The sequence below is a fragment of the Leuciscus leuciscus genome (assembly GCF_965113295.1).
Source record: "Leuciscus leuciscus genome assembly, chromosome: 18".
NCBI classification, from domain to species: domain Eukaryota; kingdom Metazoa; phylum Chordata; class Actinopteri; order Cypriniformes; family Leuciscidae; genus Leuciscus; species Leuciscus leuciscus.
Genome location: NC_138742.1, coordinates 11,290,356 through 11,313,465, shown reverse-complemented (window position 1 = coordinate 11,313,465; position 23,110 = coordinate 11,290,356). Strand labels below are relative to the sequence as shown.

At 39.8% G+C, this 23,110-nt stretch overlaps 1 protein-coding gene across 1 annotated transcript in view; it reads right to left on the bottom strand.

Moving 5' to 3' along the window:
- plxna2 (plexin A2) overlaps positions 1 to 23,110 on the bottom strand; it is a 204,843-nt gene that overhangs the window by 169,824 nt on the left and 11,909 nt on the right. The window contains exon 2 of the mRNA XM_082146376.1: positions 4,741 to 6,069. Within this exon, the coding sequence (XP_082002502.1) occupies positions 4,741 to 5,943 (1,203 nt within the window). The 5' untranslated portion in view covers positions 5,944 to 6,069. The remainder of the gene's footprint in view (positions 1 to 4,740; positions 6,070 to 23,110) is intronic.

The following is a 23,110-nucleotide window of genomic DNA, read 5'->3' as shown; positions in this document are numbered from 1 at the left end:
CAACTTAAACTAAAGAGATTGAAGCTTGTAAACATTTACAATCTAATGGGAGGGTCTATGGCCCATTTTTCATGTCACATGCAGCATGGGCCACTATCAATCCCCATTTGGGTTGGGGCGGCGAGTTACAACACTCGGCGGCGTTTCGATTCAGGTCATCGGAGTTTGTGACTGACACTGGCCTCAAAGTGCCATGTAGAGTAAGAGGGATGGATACTGTGTGCTCGGTCATGATGCTGAACGCAGCACTGCTCGTCCCCAACACTCCACAGCCCTTTAATATCAGCCTGGTCGACTACAGGCTCACGCTATAAAATCTTTACTGCCTCCCAGCCCTTCACAAGCTGGGGGACGGCAATAAAGCAGGGATGTAAATGCCTCGTATTCTGCAGATAGTGTTCCAGCCCTTCTTCATCGTGTTTTCTTTTATTTTCGAATCTAAAAATAGATGCCTAGATCTGTTCTACAAAAAACTGTTGGCATTTGACTACATGATTTACATTTGTATGCCAAGTCCTTTTTTAAAGAAAGTGAGTCCACTCTGCGTTCATCTTGGTAATGCCCTCGGGCAGCTATGTTCTAGTCTTGCAAGTCCTATGCTAATGTACAGCAAAGGATTAATTCTACATCTTATATACTTCAAAGGGAAAAAACACATTTCCAAAACTGTTTGGCAATCGAACATTTCAATAACATCAAAATCTGGCATCGAAATGGTACCATAAATTGCTACTTTAGCTCAAATTAATGTAATTATTAAAAATGTAGCAACCCAGTAGCAAAATGTACGTTTCTAAATTCATACAATTTGCCAATCATTCAATATGATAATTCATTTTTATTGAATGATAAATAGGGCTGGGCAAAAAAATCGATTTTTCGATTAATCGTTTTTTTAAATGTGGTCGATTCAAAATCGATTCTCAAACGCCAAGAATCGATTTTTTTCCATCTTTATGTATTAGTTTTCCTCCACTGTTCATAGGCTTGCAAACTCAATTTTATAGCTAATGCTGTGAGATTTTATGGTAGTTTTATCTAAATCATAAAATAACCTCAATTAGTGCTGCACGTTTAATCATATCGCAATCGCTATGACAAGCCTATACGGAATTAGGCTATATGACCAAAATGCTGCCAAAATGCTGTCGTGACTGTGACAGAAAAACTTGCGATGATATCGTGCGTGCGCACAAGACAGCACAGAATAGAATTATCTTTCGCGCTTGAACGAAGAACACACACAATTATGCCAAAATGTATTTTTGTCGAGTATCTTTATAACATAAGAGCAGTCTTATGACGAACGTGAAGAGTTGTGCCTCGTGAGAGAATGAGTCCGCGTGTGAGTTCCGCGTCTCTGTCAACAGCGGCTGGTCTTAAAGGGACAGTACACTGTAGCCCCTAATTATCTCTGTCATTTAAGTTAATCAAAGAACAAAGAGAACAGAGAAAAACACTCACTGCTCTTGAATAAAGAACTTTTGTAACTTTGATTAGTCAATATATAATTTATAATTAATGCAACACCGACTGTTTGATAATTTTATTCAATTTCTGTATGGCCTAGCTGTTAGACAGGAAGGGCACATATTATATTATATGCAACGTTTTTATATGTGGGTTTATGTGAGGATTGTTAACCTGTTTGATCAAGACATGCGACTGTTCTGACTTGTCCAATTTTCAGCATCAATTTTTCATCTTGCATCAAAATCCTGTCTATTCATTGTATGCATTTGAAATATAGAGTTGGGTTCTGTTTTAATGTACCCAAGTGTACCTAAAATAAAAAGAGTTTAATATACAGGTTTGTAGCTCTTAATTTCTTTTTATTAATTAAACACTTGAAAACTTGTTCACTTTTTTTTCTTTTCTTTTTCTTTTTTTAATAAATATAGGATTTGTATTTAATATTCATTGAGTGAGTCGAATCGAAATTAATTTAGAATCGAAATTGGAAAAATCGAATCGAGAATCGAAATCGAAAATCGAATCGAGAATCGAAATCGAATCGAATTAGAGCTTGCGAATCGAAATCGAATCGAATTGTAACATCTGAATCGATACCCAGCCCTAATGATAAATTATATAAATCTGGAGTGGACAGTACCAGGACTAGCACTTCAAAGTCTATGAGCCCACACATATTAAATGGCACAGTAAACTCGCCACCCTTTTGATGCCAACACACTTTTTTACCCCCATTTCAGAAGTAGGAAAATATTTTTACAATAATATAGTACACCTCATACATTTTTGTTTGTTATTCAAGCTCAACTTACCTAAAAAAAAAATGCACATAGATTTCCATGATTTCCAAGCACCTCTACTGACAGAGTGTGAGCTTTTGAACATTCAGTGTCAAGTTTTGCCTCCCTTGTGCTCTCTGATATGAAACCTACCTAAAGTGCATGATATTCACATGCCAACCTTCAGTGCCTGATATTCACACGCCAACCTTAATGCTCATCACTGGAACCCCTTTCCCATGACTACTGTTTCGGGTAGGGGGTTATTGTTCCATACACAAATCAGGACAAGGGTCGTTCCTTTGGAAGTCACCTGATCAATAGAGTGTCCTTAGATCACTGCTCAAACTGGCACAGCGATAGGCTTGATCAGGCAGCTTGATGAAACGTAACACCGGCTGAATGAGTGAATAGCATCAAAGGGCTGGATGTGAAGCAGCGAGCAGGTTGGCCAGGCAGGAAGACAGTTGCAAGCTGGGCTCTGTGATAAATCTTTCATTCGGTCTTCTTGGCTTATGACTTCTCTTCTTCCTCCTCTCGCCCTCTGTTTCTTAGTTTCACTTTCTCTGAGATTCAGCAGAGACACTAGAGCTGAAGAAACCAACCCGAAAGGCTGCACAGAGGCCATGTTTCCAGTGATCAAAAATAGCCTGAAATAACTGAAAGGAAATTAAATAAAAACATAACAGTAGGGGAGTTCTAGTAGTATGTTTAGGTAAAACGAGCTTGGATAGCAAACGAAAAAATCTAAGGAGTATTATTTCACTGTAAAAATATTTTCATACTCCTACTGGTCTTGAAAAGGGAGTAAAAAAAGCTTGGTGGCAGCAAGGGGGTGGTTAGTTTTGGCATTTGATTAGTATGGGTTCAAAGGCTTCACTATTCAAATTGTTAAAGATCAACCTGCATAATACCATAGATTTATTGAACAGTATTGAGTTTTAGAGTACATATTATCCTCATGTTTTTATATCCAAGTCCTCCTCCTCAGTCAATCCTGACACATTCCTCTAGGATCAGGAGAGAAGACACAGGAGGTTTCTATTGCAATTTTTTTAAATGAGGCCTAGAAAAACATGGAGGAGGGCAGGCTGACATCATAAGCCATTGACGGACCCCCTGGGGTCAGATGGGGGATCCTCTAGGGTCCTTAATGGGACCAGAGTGGAGTCGGGTACTATGAAGACCACCCTGCTCAGACACTCAATAATGTTTTCCTCTGAGTGACAATCACCTCTGACATCATGCTAATGGTGAATTTACTGAAGCTAATAAAGGATACCCTGGAGGAAACCACGTATCAGTGGTTTATCATTAAGACTCTACTTAAACTTCATGCACACATATGCTAAAGAACCAGTGAGAGCAATAAAAACATACACATATTCATTTATATATTTATGCAAACATCAACGCACCACTTGTCAATGTGGTCACTTGTAAATATGCATTTGCACAGAGAATTAATAGTGGTCAAACAGCAGAGACTCAAAGGACTGTGGTCTTTTATGGAGAAAGACTAGTAAAGAACAAAGAAAACAAAAGATGATTACCTTGAATAATAAAGGTGCATGCAACAATGCATTCATTGTTAGTTCATGACACCTAACGCATTAACCAATGTTAACTGATTCAATGTTATCAAAAAGTGGTACAAAAATACCAAAACTACAAAAAAATGCATTAATAAAAATATAATAATAATTATAACTGCATCCATGCAATGCATAACTAATCACCCTAATCACTATAGTTAACCATAGTGACCTATAAATATTTAATTTGCTTCAATTTGGAGAATATTATCATGTTGACATGAATTCTATGTGTATCAAACTTTAATGTAGCCATTTATACTATCAACGCTAAACAATTAGACATAATTACAGATGGATGAAGAATATTTAGCAAATTTACAATTACCAAAATAGTTGAAAGGATTAGTCTAGAATTCCTTTCATGGGATTTGTTGGGGTGTACATTCACGCTTAGACCAACCCTGACCATGCCTGTCATTCAATCATGTAGGTTGCAGGGGTCAACAGGATTGCTTGGATAGTATACTATTACACTCTTAAGAATGAAATATGGATATATTAGAACAACAACCAGCTACGTAAACATTATGATGCAGATCATATTCTCATTCCAAAGAAAACAAACTTAGTAACAATTCCCCATCTGACTGTTTTGATCTACTGTGGTTTCTAGTAAGCAGAAGCAGGCATGGGAACTATCCGTATCTGAGAGGGCAAAAATGTATATTGCGCTAAGAGAATAGCATTCAAAGGCAGAGAGCTCTATATAAAGCTCTTAAATAAACCATGCAAACAACAAGTTCAATTAAAGTAGTACAATTTGGAAAGAACGTCCATGATTAAGGTTTCAGATACTACATCTAAAGTAATGCTTCATGTACAAAAGCTGGTTTAGCAAGCTAATTAGCAAGCTAGTTGCTACGGCTAGTAATACAAAAAAAAAATCTTACCGCTTTGGTACAAGGTACATCCTTTCCCAAAAGCCAGTTGAGCTCTAAGTTTCCCTCTCCCTGATAGCAGGATTGCATACGCTCCTTGATCCGTGCATTGATGTCACGGATGCTGAAGACGCAGAGGGCCGAGTCATCAGGTGGAAGGTGGTACTGTTTTTGACCTTTGGAAAATACAGCAAAGAGCACATCATCCTGAGCGCTAATGTTAAGGGACGCAGCAAGCACTCGCCCAGGCTTGCCCAGGTAGGCCGCCTGCAGAAGGCGGTACTCAACCCTGTTTCGGACACAACCGATAGGCAACGACACATAGGAGTGGAATTTGTGGTCATCTTTGCAGAGTCGGACGATTCGAGAGGTGTAAAACAGGTCGTTTGAGGGCCCGCTGGAAGACATGCTGTTCTCAGGTGTTTCTGGTTGCACAGTCAGAAAGTAGACAAAATTCCCACTGGCAAAGCCATAGATGTAGTAAATGTCGAAATGAGACACCAAAGCCAGTGTGTCGGAGGGAATCTTGATGAGCGATGAAACAAAGTCAGTGTGTAGCTCGTAGTCCAGCATTGCCGAAGACTCCGGGTCACGAGGAAGTTTCCGGCTGGAGATGGTTGGAAAGTAATCTTGTTTCCCATCCACAGCGGTACCAATGAAGAGGGTCCCATCCTTGCCCTGCGAAGGCACAATGACTCCATACATGGTGCCAGTCTGGTTGACACTGGAAAGGTAGTGCTCCTTTTTGTGAGAGGGCTCCACCAAGATGAAGAGGTCGTCCAACCGTAGCAGTTTGCAGACACCTTGGTAGAGGCTTCCGCAGGCAAGCAGTCGATTTTGAGAGTAGTCAATGAGCAAGAGTTTGTTGATGTTGTTGGTAGAAACCAGTGGTTCATTGCAAGGCTGAACAATTAGTGGAGGGTAGCAGGCCTTGTTGTCATCTTCCGGACCAGTGTCGTGGGATACTAGGAGTGTTAAGTTGCCCGACAACTTGTAGACTCGGTTGACAGCACCAATGTAGATCGCTCCTGTCGTCTTGTGAACTGTCAGGTGGTTGAAGGCCCATTCTCGTCTCTCAGGGTGAAATGTTGTAAAGGACTGTTCACAGCACACTACAGGCAATATTAAGACTAACAACCAGCACGTAAAGGACAATGTGGAACCCTGTCTAGGGCTTTGTTTCAAAGTCCTCTGTGAATCCCGTTGTCCCTCCATGGTCCGAGGGACCCGTCAGGTTAGAAAATGAAGAGTTTAAAGAAATATCAGAAGGCTCAACCTTCGTCCTCGTAGTCTGAAGGATAACTTTGTGGTCCGGTGCTTTACCAGGGTCTTCACATTTTTCTGAAAGAGAGAAAGCGGGAGTGATGAGGACATAAATCAGCATCAAAACATCCAGGCTCACATATAATCCAAAAGCTAACAGACAATGGAAATTGCACCCCATTAAAACGAACCAAGGCCCTCTGCCTCCATTGGAGGACTGTCTACTAACCCAAGAGGAGGGGGCAGCTTCTCTAATAGACAATAGCAGGAAAGGTTTATCTTCACATTCCAAAGGAGTTGTTGGGCAGGATTATAGAATGCAGGAAGGTGAAGCACATCGAAGCAACGGAAATTAGCATGACATGAATTGCGCTGCTTGCCATTTCTCTGAGACAGCAGTTTCTAAGAATGGAACTCAGTCAAAGGTCTCTAGAGTAGTGCCTGTTTTGTCAATTACAAGATCTAACATAAAAAAAAAGAAAGAATCAAAGAAAAAGCATGTCTGAATAGGTCTGACAAATGGTTTTTAAATTATTGTTCTTTTAGTTTTGGAGCCATTTCATTTTTTTTCCCTAATATTTTTTGAGTAATGCATTTATGTCAGGAAAAGTATGCTTAAAAGCTTTCCTTTATGACAAATATTAACATTACACTCTCATTTCTTGACGCATGCTTCTTCCTTATTATCTACCCTTCCAAACTTATTTTGTCACTCTCACAGTGAGAAAAGTACATTGTGGAAAAGGCAATTTATGTAATAGCAGTTTGCAAAGACCGGTAGAGCGACATCTCCCCCATACGATAAATCAAAAGGGGGGCCCTCTTTCTTCTGAATTTATCCCAGGGAGTTAATTATCCAATCCACTGCATGAGGGAGGCCTGGATCTTATTACTACAACAAAGTGTGAACAAATTGGGTGCCGGTTCCATGCACCCTGTTTTTACTATCTGCTCTGTGAGGGGGCTGTTTAACAGGATCTGAATCCATTAATTATGCTTTCCAATTCTGTTCGTGTTTTTCTGTCTTTCCTTTTTTGTATCCCTTTGACACCATTAAGTCCTGGAGGGATTAATCATTGGCACCAGAGCAATCATCCCTAAACGAATAAGGCAGCCATTAGAGATATACAATCTACAATGTCCGAACACATTCAACATATTTCTGCTCATATTTTTCCCCCCTTGTTTGATTTGCATACATTATCAGTGCTACAGTAGGTGGTACAAGAGGGCTAACAAGTGTAGACAATGCCTGCACATCAGTGAATCACATATGATTAAGCAAAGCAGTCCGACAATTGTAATTAGCTCAGACATTGTTGTTTAAGTGAACAGAGCTTTGCTAGTGTGCAAGAACATGTCAAGATATAGAAGCTATTGTTAATCGCTTTGTGATTTGCATGTAGAGGCTAAAGGGACAAAGTGATCAAAGGTAAATTACCTGTGCAGAATTATAAACAGGACTTTGCTAACATATATCAAAGTGCTAATATCCTAGTTTAGCTGTCTTCTTTATCATAAACATGCGCAAGCTCAGTTCTGAGGTGCAGTATATTAGCATGGCTATAAAGGGAGTTGTAAAACCCAGTCCTGGGGTTGGTTTTGTCCTTCACGCTGCTCTTTTGTGGGACTTCGCACATGCTGGAGGTGCAAAGCACGTTCCCCTGGAGGTGGCATCTGCTGAACAAGCAATTTTCTGCAGCCTTCTGGCTTTTAGGCCTCACCTTCAGGAGTGCAATCATCTCTTCTCTCTTCTCTCCAACCGCAAACCATCACTGAATTTATCTTGTATGATTTTGCTCGAGTAACTACCACCACTCCTCTCTTTTTTTCCTTTTCCCTAAACCTTTTTTCCCCAGTTCCCTGCTGGCTCAGAGCGAGTGGCTTCTCTCTTTTTATGTCGTAGCGACAGCTGCACTGAAGAGGGGACCGAATGGTGTAAATAACGACTGTTCAAAGTTTAGCAGCAGTGCTGTCAGGAACAGAAGCAATAGGGGCTTTGTTTATTATGCTTTGTGTTTTTCCCCCTCTTTTCTGCGACGCTTGACAGGACTCTGCTTATTATGCAGCCTGGCCAAAGAATTGAATAGATGAGACTGATTCGCCTCTTAGCTTCCTTTTATTGTTTGAAGTCAGTCTTTTACACTTGGCTCTCGGAAGAGATTACCATGTCAATGTTTGCACCTGTGAATCATTGGTTCGTCACACCAGAGCCTATAGAGATAATGGCGCGATTTAGGTAGGTTTGTCAGAACAGGCATCTGTATTGTGGAGACAACAGCACAGGCATTTTGGCAAGAGCTTTATTTCACCATGACAGTGATTCACAACCATACAGTGCACAAATGGAAAGGTAACAGTTACATCATTAGCATATCCATTATGACCTCACAACCACAAGAGACTATGCTTTTATTCAAATGTCCTGCCTCTGTCTCTGGTTTGATTTGTGGTGAAGTTGCACCTGCGTCAGTAAGTCACATAATAAGACAGTTAGTGCGCTCTGGGAATATCATTTGAATAATTTAATAATTAAATTTAAAAAGTAATAATTCAAATTGTGTGTGTATATATATACTTTGGATTGAAAGCACTTGCTTTATAACGAAGACACCATCACTAGTACTCCACTGAGCCCCTGACTGTTATTTCAGTTCCATCTGACTGAGCATCAGCACATGGCTCCACTGAGTGTCATTTTATCATGTGAAAATCCATCCCTGGGTTATAATCCGCTCATCACATTTACATTAAACTGACCTCCGGGATACAATGCTGTTCAGATGGGATCCAAATTTAGCACTACTAATCTCTTGTGAACCATGGCGAATTCAAGCCTATGCTTCTAAAAGATTCCTCGGTTGAAATGTGCACAAGCACAGAGCAGATTTTTTCAGGCCACATTGGTATCTTTAACACTGTGGTATCTGACTGAATAAAGCTCCAAAAAATGGGGGCATGGAAATGTTCTAGCTTGTTATATCCGAATGCATGGCCTTGGATTTCATTGTGGGGCTAAATGTGAGTGTGCAGACTGAACGAACAGGAAAACCACTGCATTCCAGTGAGTGCTGAGGCTGTGATTATTGTACAGGAAAACTGTTGTTTTCCTTAATGAACAGTGAGGCAAAACAAACCACATGTTAGTGCTGCATAAACCCATAGTGGCCTTGTGACTAACTTTGGTTCGCTCATCTATAGAATATGTTGCTAAACGTAATGATCAGATACCTGGCAGTGACATTGCGGTAGCTACCAAATCTCTAGAATTATAAGCCATACTTTATATTAGCGTTGGCATAGGGACATTAGAATTGGTTTAGGGTTGAAAGAGTAATGCTATGTTGTGATTCATCACAGACTCTACCCACAATTCAAAGCACAGGCGAACCGTTTCAATGGACAGAAGGGTAATTTTAAACTCCAAGGGCTGATAGAGAGCCCGGCTCAAGGGTTGAAGCTATGGATACGAGAGCAGAGGGAGCACACCACATCCCCCCCCATCCCGTGTACCATTACATATTTTTCCTCCTTTTATAAGCTACTTAACAATAGAACCAAAGTTGTTTGATCTTTTAAATTCATATTTACAGCTATTGTACGGCTTCAGATAAAAGAACCTAAACCACAATCCCGTTATGGCGGAAAATCCTATTAATTATTGTGAAAAAAAAAAAAATGACACTTTGGAATTTCATGCCTGGGATTAATCCGTCATTCCTAATAACAACTAATCTTTGAGCATGTAATCTAAATGGTTAAATAAATACCAATATTTATACCGTCACAGAAAAGAAAGTTATTTAAGCAGACAAAAATCAAGCAGCAAGGAAGAAGAAAACAAAGTTTGAGAAGTTGTTGCCTTTGAAAAGGCCGATCGCTTGGCAGCGAAGAGTCTTATCTCTGTTGCCATTTTTTTTAGCAGGTTAAAAATAGAAAGTCTAATTTTCCTTGAGGGAAGCAGCACTTTGTGAGAGTGCGTCTAAAAAACGATTAGTAGGAGAGGTTAGTCCATTAGTCTTTATTTCTTCCCTGACATTCTCTGGTGGTGATAATGAGAGGCTTTGTGAGAGCAGGGTGTCGTGGCAGTGTAGTGATATTTATAATTTCTTTTGTCTCTGCGGGAGCTCCGGCTGCGCCAGTAATGGCTGCTTCTCTCTCCGTGCCAGCTCCCACTGCCGAGCGCATCCATTCCCCATAGGGAAATGACACAGTGTGAAGTAGGGACGGATTACACTCTCACTGACCACATGGCTTCCTGTTGGTCTTATTTTGCCTACTCAGGGACTACTGAACTCTTCTTTCAGGGAACTATTGGGTGGGAGCTGGAAAAAAAGGACTGAGTGTGCAAAATTATGTACTTGCTATTTACTTTTCCTCAACATGAAATCAAAATGGATCCCATTTATCGTCTTAATACACATTACCATTCTTCTTGTTAATGATTTTTTGGTGCACGTTATTATGAAGAAGAAAAATTGTGTTTTCTTTATGTTTCCTTCAAATGTAATAAACTACTCCGCCTCTGAAACGACTTTCCTTTTCAGCTGATGTCAACAAGACCTCTTATTTTTCAACCCCTCCCCTTCAACTGCCTGTCAAATTAATAAATGTATAAATTAATTTTTTTTTATATATATATATATTAAAACCATCTGCTTAAAGAATAAAATGTAAATATGAATGCATCAGAGATTAAAAGTGGGAAAAGTTTATTTATTTTTTCCATTCTTGTCTAAATAGAAAAAAAATTCATATTAAGAAGGTAAAACAGATTGTGAATGCTGTATAATGACTTTAGGAACTAAGGTCTTAAACTGATGATGTCAAGTTTATCTGGCCAATCAGACACCTACTTATTACTATCAGCTCAAAAAGTAGAGGAAGCTTGTCTTAGTCTAACTGGTCATTACTTATAAAAAAACAAAAAAAACAATTTTAAGAGAGAATTTTCATCAGAATGCCCATTAGTACACTGTGTATTCATAATGCAAATGTCAAAACCACTAAAAGGCACAGTCCTAATTAATACAGCTCTAGCAATGAACTTTTGTACTGTGCGGTGAGTTACACAATGTGCATGCATTCGATCCTCAGGCAGCGTTTTAAAGACCAGTTTCCCGCTATTATCTCGGTCTCTCTCTCACCACGACACTGAGTGATACAGTCTGACTGAAGCATATCAAAGTCTATTAAATCCCTCACACATTGTGATTTCCCAAAGAAAAAGCCATGTCAACATGACATCAGAATTAGCAGCCGTCAGCAGGCGTCCTTATCCCCGAATGCAAACAAGGGGGTGCGGATCTAATCTCTGCCTTTCACCCGCAACCTGCTGCGACATCACTGCATCCTCCACACTTAGACTCCGTGAACATAAACTCTCTCTTTCACTCCTGACACAGTCCCCCAATTCCGCTGAGGGGAGATATAATATTATTAATGTTATTCTAATGCATTTTGTTCACCCTCCCACAGTCGCCACCTCCTTGGCAAACAAACACGCGCAGACGTGCACACAAAAATAAGCTTTTCAAAATCACGCACTGCTTTACACACTCGAACAGTATCTCGGACTCACACCTATTAGCACGACCGACAATCTGCTTACGGATTTATACACACACACACAAACAAACTGGAAGTACTTCTCATCAGAGCTGTCTGTCAAGCTTGGCACAGGTTACTATTAGTGCTTATTTCCATAAATCTGAATTGTAAAGGGCGGCAGTGGGAGACGGGGAGCCCTCGGAAAGACACGAGACACAAACGGAAAATGTCACCAGAGGCCACAGGATTCAGATCTACCTCCCTCGGCTCTGCGGTTTTGAATTTAATTAAGCGATTTGATTGACGCAACGCGCATTTATCAATCTGGAAGCCCGGAATATGCTTTCCAGTCTGCAAGTTTTGAAAGTCAACATTATGGCGGAGTTGCACATGAAAGAGCAGTGAAATCTGATGCTGTCTGTTCAGCATTTTCTTTTGTCAGCTCAATTGTTTCAATCAAAAGTTGTTTATTTGCATGACGGTTGAAGGGAGTTTTTGAAAATAGTAGGCAAAATATTTATTCAAGATGTCACACAAGATCCTAAAAAAAAATCCACAAAAAAAGAAAAAGAAAAAAGAAAAAAGAAAAAGAAAAAGAAAAAGAAAAAGAAAAAGAAAAAGAAAAAGAAAAAGAAAAAGAAATGAGCCCCACATTTATCAGTTTTGCCCTAACCAGCCAGGAATGCAACAAGTAAAAAAAATAAAAATAATAATAATTAAAATCCTTTAACAACTTTTATGGAGTTCGTGTCATCATTGCTGATTGTACATTACATTGTATTAATATTGAACAAAGCATCATTGTGCTTTAGTATTGTATTAACTACTGTAAAGCTACGCTACTTCATTCTTGTAGCTCAAACAGTACAGGTGCTAACCAGTCTTAATTTCGTTGACGAATAACTTTCATCAAAGTTGTCGTCAACATCTTTTTTCACTGACAAAAACAAGACCATTTGTAAACCGTGTGGAGTGATAATCTCCGGGAAAACACAACGAAATTTTAAATACACTACAGGGCTCGACAAGTTGAGTCGACAAGACAACGTTTTGCCAGTTTAAACAATAAAACAATTTTAAAGTATTCAAGCGCAAGAAGAGAACTCAATTCGCGAGGGTTTATGTGCACACACATATGAAGCACTCACACAGAAAGCCGCCTCTCTGACGGTATACGAGAACTAAATTGAGTTGCCTTTTGCATCTTATGGCGCTTTTCCATTACCAGTACCAGCTCAACTCGACTCGACTCGACTCGCCTTGGCTCGGCTCGGCTCGCTTTTCGCTCCGTTTTCCATTGCAGATAGTACCTCCACAATAGTACCTGGTCGACATAGCGACGCCGCAGGAAACTGCCGTGACTTAATCCTTTACGCGAGACACACCCGCTACCCACACACACAGGACAATGGAGGAAATCGAGTGTATGCTGTTTTTGGATGTTTTTGCTGTTTTTTATTCAGGATACTCCGTCTGGCGCGTGCAATGATGTTGATAGTTAATAGTGACGATTCTCTCTGACCAATCAGCAGTCTGCCATGTTTTCACGTCACATTTTAGTATCGCCTCAGCTCGCTTGGCGCTTTTCCACTACACAGTACCAGCTCGCCTCGGCTCGACTCGACTCGGCTCTGTTTGGTTTTCCACTGTGTAAAAGTTGTACCTGTACCTGCTTCCAGGCACTTTTTTTCGTACCACCTCCGGCGAGGTTCTAAGCGAGCTGAGGCGAGCTGAGGCGATACTAAAATGTGACGTGAAAACAAGGCAGACTGCTGATTGGTCAGAGAGAATCGTCACTATTCACTGCGTCATCATTGCACGCGCCAGACGGAGTATCCTGAATAAAAAACAGCAAAAACAAAAACATCCAAAAACAGCATACACTCGATTTCCTCCATTGTCCTGTGTGTGTGGGTAGCGGGTATATCTCGCGCGTCTCGCGTAAAATATTAAGTCACGGCAGTATCCTGCGGCGTCGCTATGATGACCAGGTACTATTGTGGAGGTACTATCTGCAATGGAAAACGGAGCGAAAAGCGAGCCGAGCCGAGACGAGGCGAGTCGAGTCGAGTCGAGTCGAGTTGAGCTGGTACTGGTAATGGAAAAGCGCCATTAGTGTGCTTTAAAGGACAAATACACACAAAAATACATCAAACCATAAGTTGGTCATGTCTTAAATGAAAGTAAACAGTTGGGAGAAAATCGTATTTGGATCTTATGATATTTAGTCGACTAAAATAATTTAGATGACTAAAATATGACTAAAACATATCATACACATATAATAATGTATGGACTGATAAAATGTATACCTTCAATGCGATGCAAGTCACTTTGGATAAATGTCTCTGCCAAATGCATAAACGTAAACATAAATAAATGTCAAAACATTGGTCTCTGGTCTGTACAATCTCTAATCTTCACAAATATATTTGCCCTGAAATTCTTTTGATCGTTCTGATCAGAATCTCTCTATCCAACTGTTACTTGACTTTTCTCATCTCTCTCTCAAGTTCCACGTTCAAGTCCCGGGTGTTAGAGTAGAGTGAGTGCAGTATTAGGTGTCCTAAAGCAGAAAGGAGGATGAGAGATTTGCTGTGTGCTGGATTACATAAACAGCAGCGCTCCCAGCAGTGAGAAGGGAGTGTTAAGCTCTCTCAGGCCCACATCCTAACACCCCAGACTGGGGTCAGTGTTAAACCAAAGCCTCACACTGCCAAAAGTCAGACACTGATTTAGCCAATGAGATAAATCACATTTCAGCCCACAGCCAATGGTGAAACAGACCCGCTATCTAATAATCAGCCCGAATCATTCTCAAACGCCACTGAAGCTGGCTGCTTAACTCAAATGCACCCTTATTTATCTCCTATTTAGAAAACACAATGGAATCTGATCAAATCCTCAGAACAGACTCAAAGCACGACTTTAACCTTCATGTGGATTATCCGGACTGTAATGCCACGGAGTGGATTTCTCCCAAAGGACTTCCTCAGCTTTGGATCAGTGTATAAATGTGTGTGTTTGTGTGTGTGTGTGTGTGTGTGTGTGTACGGGTTTTGGCTAGCAGGGAGAAGGGGCCGTGTGAGGCTCTGGCACCCAAGAGAGAGGGAGAGGCAGCAAAGACCCAGCTATTCATTACTCCAGCTGGGCAACAACCCGTTACAACAGCAGTCACAACTCCAAAAGCTGGCACCCAACACATAGACTATTATCTGGGGCAGATTTGCACAGCCTGGCACAGAGAACTGAAAAAAGAAAGTCAGTGAGAGAGAGAAAGAGGATGATGCGAGGAAGATTTACAATGTTTGTGAAAAAAGATGGCATAAACAGACAGCGGCGTTACGGATACCACCGAACTGCATAATATTACTTCAATCTGCCGCTGTGATGTTTGGCTCTCAAATCCGATGCATTACATAAGATATTCAGGGAAATGAGAGGGCACCTGTCAGAATAATCCACTCCATTCTGCTCCCACTGTTTCAAATAAGAGCTTGCCAACGGGATCCAGTGTGCCAATCACACAGTGCCTGTATGCACAGCCACTCAGAGCTACCACCTGGCTACTCCACACACAGCGGGAGGCACAGCTAGCGCTGCCGAGATTTAACACACTCATCCCACAGCGACGGCTGAGCGTCAGGGGCGCCATAAACAGAAATGACACTCTTGTGTGTGTGCGCAATTGTAGTGAATGTGAACATTAGTTTAGTGTAGACAGTTTCCGGTAAGCAGCGGTCAACTGATGCCAGTGATATCAATATCTGGAATGGCTAATAAAAAAATAGAATGATCAAATATTTAAGAGATAATGTACGGTCATCACTACAAAATAAACCCAGATAGGGTGGTATTTTATCACTCTGAAATGATTTCTTTTGCAATAACAACTGGGCAAGTTGAAATTCTTATTTCACTATAGGAGAATAGACTGTGGAGTGATACAAGAGACATGAAAGCTATTATTAGAATTATGTATTTCAGGGAGGCATGTAATAAATAATAATAACAATAACAATTGTAAACTGTACCAACCTTACTGTTTGTCCACTCCAGCCTGGTTTTAAACAAAAGTTGTGTCCCATGACACACTATGTACTTATGCACAATGTACTCAGCCATGCAGTGTATGAATTTTATGTTACATTGTCATTCAACATTGGAGGTTGATAGCCTCTCCCCCTCCGCTACATGATTGAAACTGTGACAAAGTGTTTAATGTGCACTTTTTCTTTTCGTACTATTTATACTATAAAATGGCACTAGTACGCGAATTGGGATGCATTTAAAGACTTTAGATATACAAAGACTGTGCACTTTTAGTACTATGAATGGGAGAAAATGCAAGTCCCGCCTTCTAAATAAAAGAGCCAATCGCCAATTGGTCATTGCATCACTGCAGCTGCCGTTAAAAGCTCCAGTTGCTATAGAAACAGTCAGTGTTCTGAGACGCACACTTATGGGCTAGTTCACACAGAATGTGCTTTTGCTTTAAAAAACGCAAGACGCGGGCAGTGGAATGAGGAAAAACCGCAAGGTCTCGAAAAGCGTCTTTTAAAAGTTGAACTTTTAACGCCGTGTCAAACGCCAGCGTCTTTTAGAACACAGTGTCATGCGTGAGATGCTGAAGTATGATGAGATGAGATGCGTAAGATGTGAGCGCAACGGTAAAACACGTCCGTCTAGTGCACGTTTACATTGGAAAAATAATGGAAAAGTAGTGGAGTGGAATGGAAAAACTCGTTCTGTTCATGCGCATTGGCTGGTCCAGCCTGAAAAATGCATTTTTCTGTCATGACCTGAGTGTTTAGAAACAAACGTTATGAGACATTTGTTGTCAGATTTCATTACATATAATGTAATCGTAAGCTTAGTGAACAGCTTTGGAGAATTTGATGTTTCCCTAGAGATATGAGCTGCACTTGAATGACTGAAATAGCTTCCCGAGGCGCTTGAAAGATGTCCGCCGAGTGAAATGACTTGCCTTGAGAGGACTTTGTTTCAAATCAGCTTCTGTTCAAATCACAACCTTGCAATCGAAGAATCAACATCTCTAAACATATTCAACACAGGAACAAGAAGAGGTTCCAGTTACTTCAATAACAGGTAGGCTGCATGTAGACCAGTGTTTCTACCCTCTCTGCTTCACTCACTATTGTCTAATCAATCAGATGCCAATCCAATTAATGCAGCTGCTGTTCAGCAGAGCATTCTATAAAGGCCGGTAGTAAAGGGGGCCACAATGTTCCAGGTTAATCTGTGACAGCGGAGCTGAAATATACTCTTTTATAATCCTGTTTGTGATAACTCACTGCCACGTAGCTTCACAAACAATAAGGACAGCAGATAGTCTTAAAAACATCATTCAGAAATATTACTCCTGCAGTCTATGTAAAAACCTCAATGTACTTCCTGACCACTAATACATGCATGAGGCCATTAACTACAGAAGTTTATAGTACAGACAGGGACAGATTTGCAGCAGTTGATGTATTTTACACTATCATTGTTGTCGAGCACTTGAATAAATCATGTAAATGCTGCTGAAATAACTGCTTTGGTGTCATAAATCTGTCTGTTAATTATAGTGTTATGGGGCCGTTACTGTGTATTGCTTTCCGTGCTCAGGCATGGCATGTTGGGAAGCCACATTGAAATGCTTTACTGTCTACAGAGTGAATGACAACTGTATGCGGTGTCACGGCAGTCTGTACAGGCCGGATCATCCGTCACGCTCTCCCCAGGCGTATAGGACATCCTCTCTGTTGACTATATACTGTCACTGAGCAGCATTTATTAATAAACAGAGGCCTGGGGGGGGATATCAGTTGATTTATCACAGAGGAAGCACAGGCATGGAGATACCAATGAACCCCATGATAGTCACTTCTTACCCCGGCTCAATAAGTCAGGCACGGACTTTAAATCACACATGTCAATTTACGAACCACTGAGTGGGTCATTGGAAGGTCTTATATTACAAAAAACGAGGTTGTGAACAATGCAATGCATGGCTTGATGGGTGAATCTAATTAAAAACATGCCCAGGCCATATTTTAACCCAAAATCAAATGGAAAAAAAGATCTTGATACTGTATATTAGGGCTGGGGGAATTAACGCGTTAATCTTTGCGATTCATTTGAGATGTTTAACGCGTAAAATAAATAAATAACGCAATTAACGCAGCACTTTTTTTCTTTGCCTCGTTTGAATGATTTCCTGTTGTAGGACTATATTTTATTTTGATAATTAGTAAAAAAAAAAAAAAAATCTGTTAAATTGATTATGTTGATTGATTATTGAAAAAGAATAATATATTGATATATTGATGTTTAATATTATTTTAATATAGGGCTATTTTCTGTTCCTTTTTTTCCTGTGTTGTTTAATTTAATTAGGTGATTCTAAGTTTAAATATTGATGATTACAAGCTTGGGGGAAATGCAATTAATTGCAACTAATTACAGCAAATTGTGCAATTAATTTTTATTTTATTTTATTGATTCCCAGCCCTAATATATATATATATATATATATATATATATATATGAAAATATTGATGAAAAAATATGACCATGTTTTCCATGTGGCCCTTAAATGTGTTTATAACAATGATGGCTGAGGGAGAAAGATCTTATCGAAATGCATTAAATCTAGCTTTTCCTGTGCCTAAGATTGCTAAACACAACACTCAGAGGTGCAAGATTAAAAATAAATGTGATCAAGCTGAAAGATTGCAGCCTCAAAATATATTTTTATAGGCGATGTTTGAACTTATTCCCATTCAGTTCTTATTTGTTCACGATTACATGCAATTAAAAGTTTCAGCATGACAATTACATAATGTGAAACAGGCATAAAATACATCACAAACACATTGCTGAAGTATTCGTCGTATTCAGGGCTCATATATTGTTCAGATCTAAGGTATTATTAGCCCCGCTTAGAGAGCAAGTGTAATACAGGGTCACATCAGAAGAGTCCAGTTGCTTTTGTTTTAATTATTTATCCACTTATATGGATTTAATACTCTAGTCTTTTCCAGGCCCTCTCCACATGCTTACTGTGTTGTTAAGAAAAGAAGCTGCTGTGATTTAAGAGCCGATCTTTCCCAGAGCTCATAGAGTGAGTTAACACCAATGCAATCAAACATAAGTGAAAACCCTCTTGCGCCGCGAGCTACAATAACTACGTAACTTTGAGGCAGAAAGATTGAGAGGCTTTGCAATGAGTGGGCAGATACCTTTTCCCTCCGCCATCTCATCCACTTTACCTTGATACACACCGAATAAGTGTTAAATGCATCCCAGATTCTATTTCTCTCCTTTACGGTTACCATCCAGCACTCAGACACCTTAAAATCTCATTTAGCACATACAGGAACCATTTCTTCAGTCTATTACATTAGACAGGGCCTGAGCTTCTCCAAAGTACTATTTCTCTCTCTCAGTCGTCCTCTTGTACTCTTCTACCAACCACAGTTTTCACAACAAAGGCCATAATTTCATCAGGGCTGATAAAAACCGAGCGAATCAAGTCGGAAGCTTGTTACTTAGCTTAATATCTGCCAGCATCGAGGCAATAAGGAAATGGAGCTACTGAAAACTTACGGGCCCCCTTACAGAAGCACTGAGAGTGTCTGGTCTTTATCTTTCTAAATATATCTCCCTTTCCTCTTGCCCTTCAGACAGACATCCTTTTCGAAGAGTACACCATGAAGCCCAGTTTGACATGATCGTTTTAAGTTGGCTGCAGAGACAGACACGCTGCTGCTCCGAATGAATTCATTCAGACGACAGGCAGATGACTAGGACGCCAAACTTCACATGGGTATGAATAAATGAAAGCAATTAGTGAATTGGTTAAGTACCACATGGCGACATAAGTAGGTCAAAAGCTACCGGATTGGAAGAAAAATGCAGTGTCTGCGCAAACATCAGGTCATATATGGATCTTACTTGTTCCATTTAGTGGCTATTGTTATTTTCACACAGGTGGGTTTTCACATATCGTGGAAAAACAGGATTTTAAAATGGACTCAAAGATACCTTCTCAGTCCACCAAGACCCTTAATAGAAACTAAGCTTTAAAAACTCATCATTTATAAATTGCATGGTGTTAAGGTCATTAACATGACCGTCCATATATATATATATATATATATATATATATATATATATATATATAAAAAAAAAATCAATACTGATGCAGTATTAAGCTATTTGTTGCTAATTTCACATTTAAAGGTATGTAAATAAATACACGTAAACAAAGATAAATGCAAATAAAAGTCTTAAGGTACAGTAGCAAAATAGGAAAAAGTAGGAAATGATCTATCGATGCACTAACCAATATAGTTGTTCAGCTGATCATGTGATCCAAACATGGCGACCCCCATTGGGCGACCAGCTACATGTAGAATAAAACAGCTTTTATCAGGTTGCTGATGTAAAGGCTGACACTTTTAACTTGAGAATAATCTAGACACCACCTAGCAAGCAGTTTTATTATCAACAACATAAAAATCTAAATGAAAATATTTGTTTGAAAAAAAACATTTTGATAATGTTGTTCGGCTGGCCATGCGATCTAAACATGGCAGCCTCCACGAGGAGACCCGCTCCATGTAGAATAAAACAGTTTTTATTAGGACTGGACTTTTACTTATATTAAAATACTTTAAAAAATGTTTTGATTTATATATAAAATTTATATATTTAAATTAAAAAAACTGGTAAATAGGGCTGATTCCGTTATGCATTACTGAGGCATTCAAAATAATTCTGAAAGTTACAAGTGAATATCCAAATCAAATTCTAGTATGTGACAGCTTCATAAGCTTGCGAGGCAAGAGGTGGTCTGCAGCCAATAGCACAAGGAGCACGAAGGAGCAGCCTGTCCATCTTCCCGCCTGAGAGAAAGTGAAAGGTCAGTAATATTTTGAGCACTTGGAAGTGCCAACTTATTCACCCTGAACCCTGACAACCATGCTATCTAGCCAACGGAAATGCTGAGTCACTGCGCTGAGTTCAACGCCCAGAGGAAGGAGTGTGAAGTGGAAAAATACAGGTCTGCTTCCTGTGGGCCAAACACCTTGCGAGCTCTGGCATCACGTGACCCTTGATGAGGTCAGTTCCTTTTGCACAGACTACCAGCCAGATCCATTTAATTGTGAGTTTCAAGACAAATTAATTATTAATATTTAAAAAAAATAGGCCACTAAATCTCAAAAAGACAAATTTAAGAATTTTTAAGAAAAAATACAGATCAAGTCAGAATCCTCTCTACGTTTTTGGTGTGCTCACTGAAGGCTGCACAGAACTGAAATTCCATTCTTCACAAATGTGAAACTGAAAATCGAGCTGTAGAAGAGCTGTGGAGAGGAGTGAATGTCACACTGACCTACAACAACGGATGAAAAATCTTGTGTCACGATACTGAACACCGAAGCACTTTTTCCACTGGGGCATGAATCTAGCACACCAGGGCAGGTGTGAGGGATCAGGCCTTATAACAAATGCACCATATGAAACATGAATAGGCATGCCACTGAGCAATGGAAGAGAGGAAGCCAGATACCAAGAAAGAGCAAAGAGAGAGAGATGCTAAAATGGTCAACTTTGATTTAATGCCCTTGGTTTCAAAGACATTGCCCATCAAGTGCCAAAAAGGAGTTGCTAGCTTCCATCTCATTTACTCTCTCTCTCGTCCTTTATTAGCAATTCCTCAATTCCACGAGCATTCTATGCGAATCTATGTATTTATTCACAAATGTGAAGAATCTCGGGACTAGCAATATATTATAATAGATTCAAGGATGAAACTATCACGTTAAACATGACTTCTATGTTGATAAATTAAACTCAATGCATTATTGAAATTGATTTCTGGACATTATAATGATATTTTTTCTGCAATTGTTATTGTAAAACAAATATATACACATACATACATACATACATACATGTGTGTGTGTTTTTGTTTTGTTTTCACTTTATAGGTATGTGTGTATATATATATATATATATATATATATATATGCGCAGGAATAACCCCACCATAGCCCTCAATGAATGAACATATGTTAATGAAACATACATTCGGACAGCATCACATGGCCATACACAGGCATACATCAGAAGAGTCGGAATTGAAATTCAGAGCAGGGACTTACTAGACCCAGTCCCACATGTGAACAGAATAGTAATAGAAGAATACCACTGACTAAGTAGACCATATGCAACACACACAGATCCTTTGGGACTACCATTGAGGTGTGAGTCTCAGGGTCATGCTGTTTGTAAGCGGTTAAGGCACCATTTTTGGACAATCCTCATTGGTCATGGTCTCAAACCTGAATGGCTACAGCCATCTAAAAGGCTTCTTTCGCTCATCTGCGCCTCTGACTCTTTCCCTCTCGGAGTAGATTCGGAACAGATGAAAGGGTGTTTTTTTCTCCTCTCAAATGCAACAGACGCTCCTTGGGCATTAAGTTTGATCAAAGACTAATCTGTGTGTGAATGATGATTCAAATTAGCATCTGTTTCAGCTGGGCAAGAGGGAGCGGCTGAACCCAAAGCTATTTGAGGAAATATGAGGAAAGGAGAGAAAGAAATACAGAAAGAGATGGAAATAGGGAAAGAAGGAAAAGATCTGACACTAAATGGGATCAGAAACATTCTCAAATATGTAATGATTTATGATGTGCCAATCCTGTCAATCAAGCCAAGTTCAAACAGAGATCGATCTATCTATCTATCGATCTATCTATCTATCTATCTATCTATCTATCTATCTAAAGCCAACATTAGAAAAAAAAGATCCAACCAGGAACTATAACAAGTTTCTTAATAGAGAGACAAGAGACTCACTGACTGGAGAAAATCTATGGATAATTTGTGAGTCATTAGTAAAGGCAGCAATAGAGCAAGAACTTCACCCATGTAATCTGGCTTTTGATATTCAGTAGAGGATGGAGGTTGAAAGGTGCATGACGTTTGAAACTACTTTAGGCAAAACAAAACAGGTCAATGTTAGAGCATGAGCAATGCATTCAACTGCATTAGTTAGGGAGGGTAGGAAGTAAAATTGCTGATCCTTGCTTTTTTATTCCAGGTGTTGACAAATACTTTGGGTGGAGAATCGGAAATGCCTGTTACTGCAAGAACATACTTGAGTTTCTGACTAAGAGTTTCTCCAGAGAGGGTGACTTATCTTGCCTGACCTTAGCATGGCAGCATGCCAGCCATCCTCAGAGACCGGCATGTGAAACAGTAAGCCATTTTTCCATCCTGTGAGAACGGTCACACCAATGCCCTGCCCCGTCCGTCATACTTCCCCTGAGCAAGACTAATATAATGCCAACTTCCTTTTTGCTCCCTTCCTATTCCTGTCTGACTCACTTTCGCCAGGAACAATCAGAGAGGTCTTATTCACATTCCTTCTTCCTTGTTTCCCGTTTCGAGACATATTCCGTACAGCCTGCGGATGCTGTCAGTCACTGACTAATAAAAACACTGACTGAAACTAGAACCCATTAAACTAGGGTTTTTATTTAACACCACA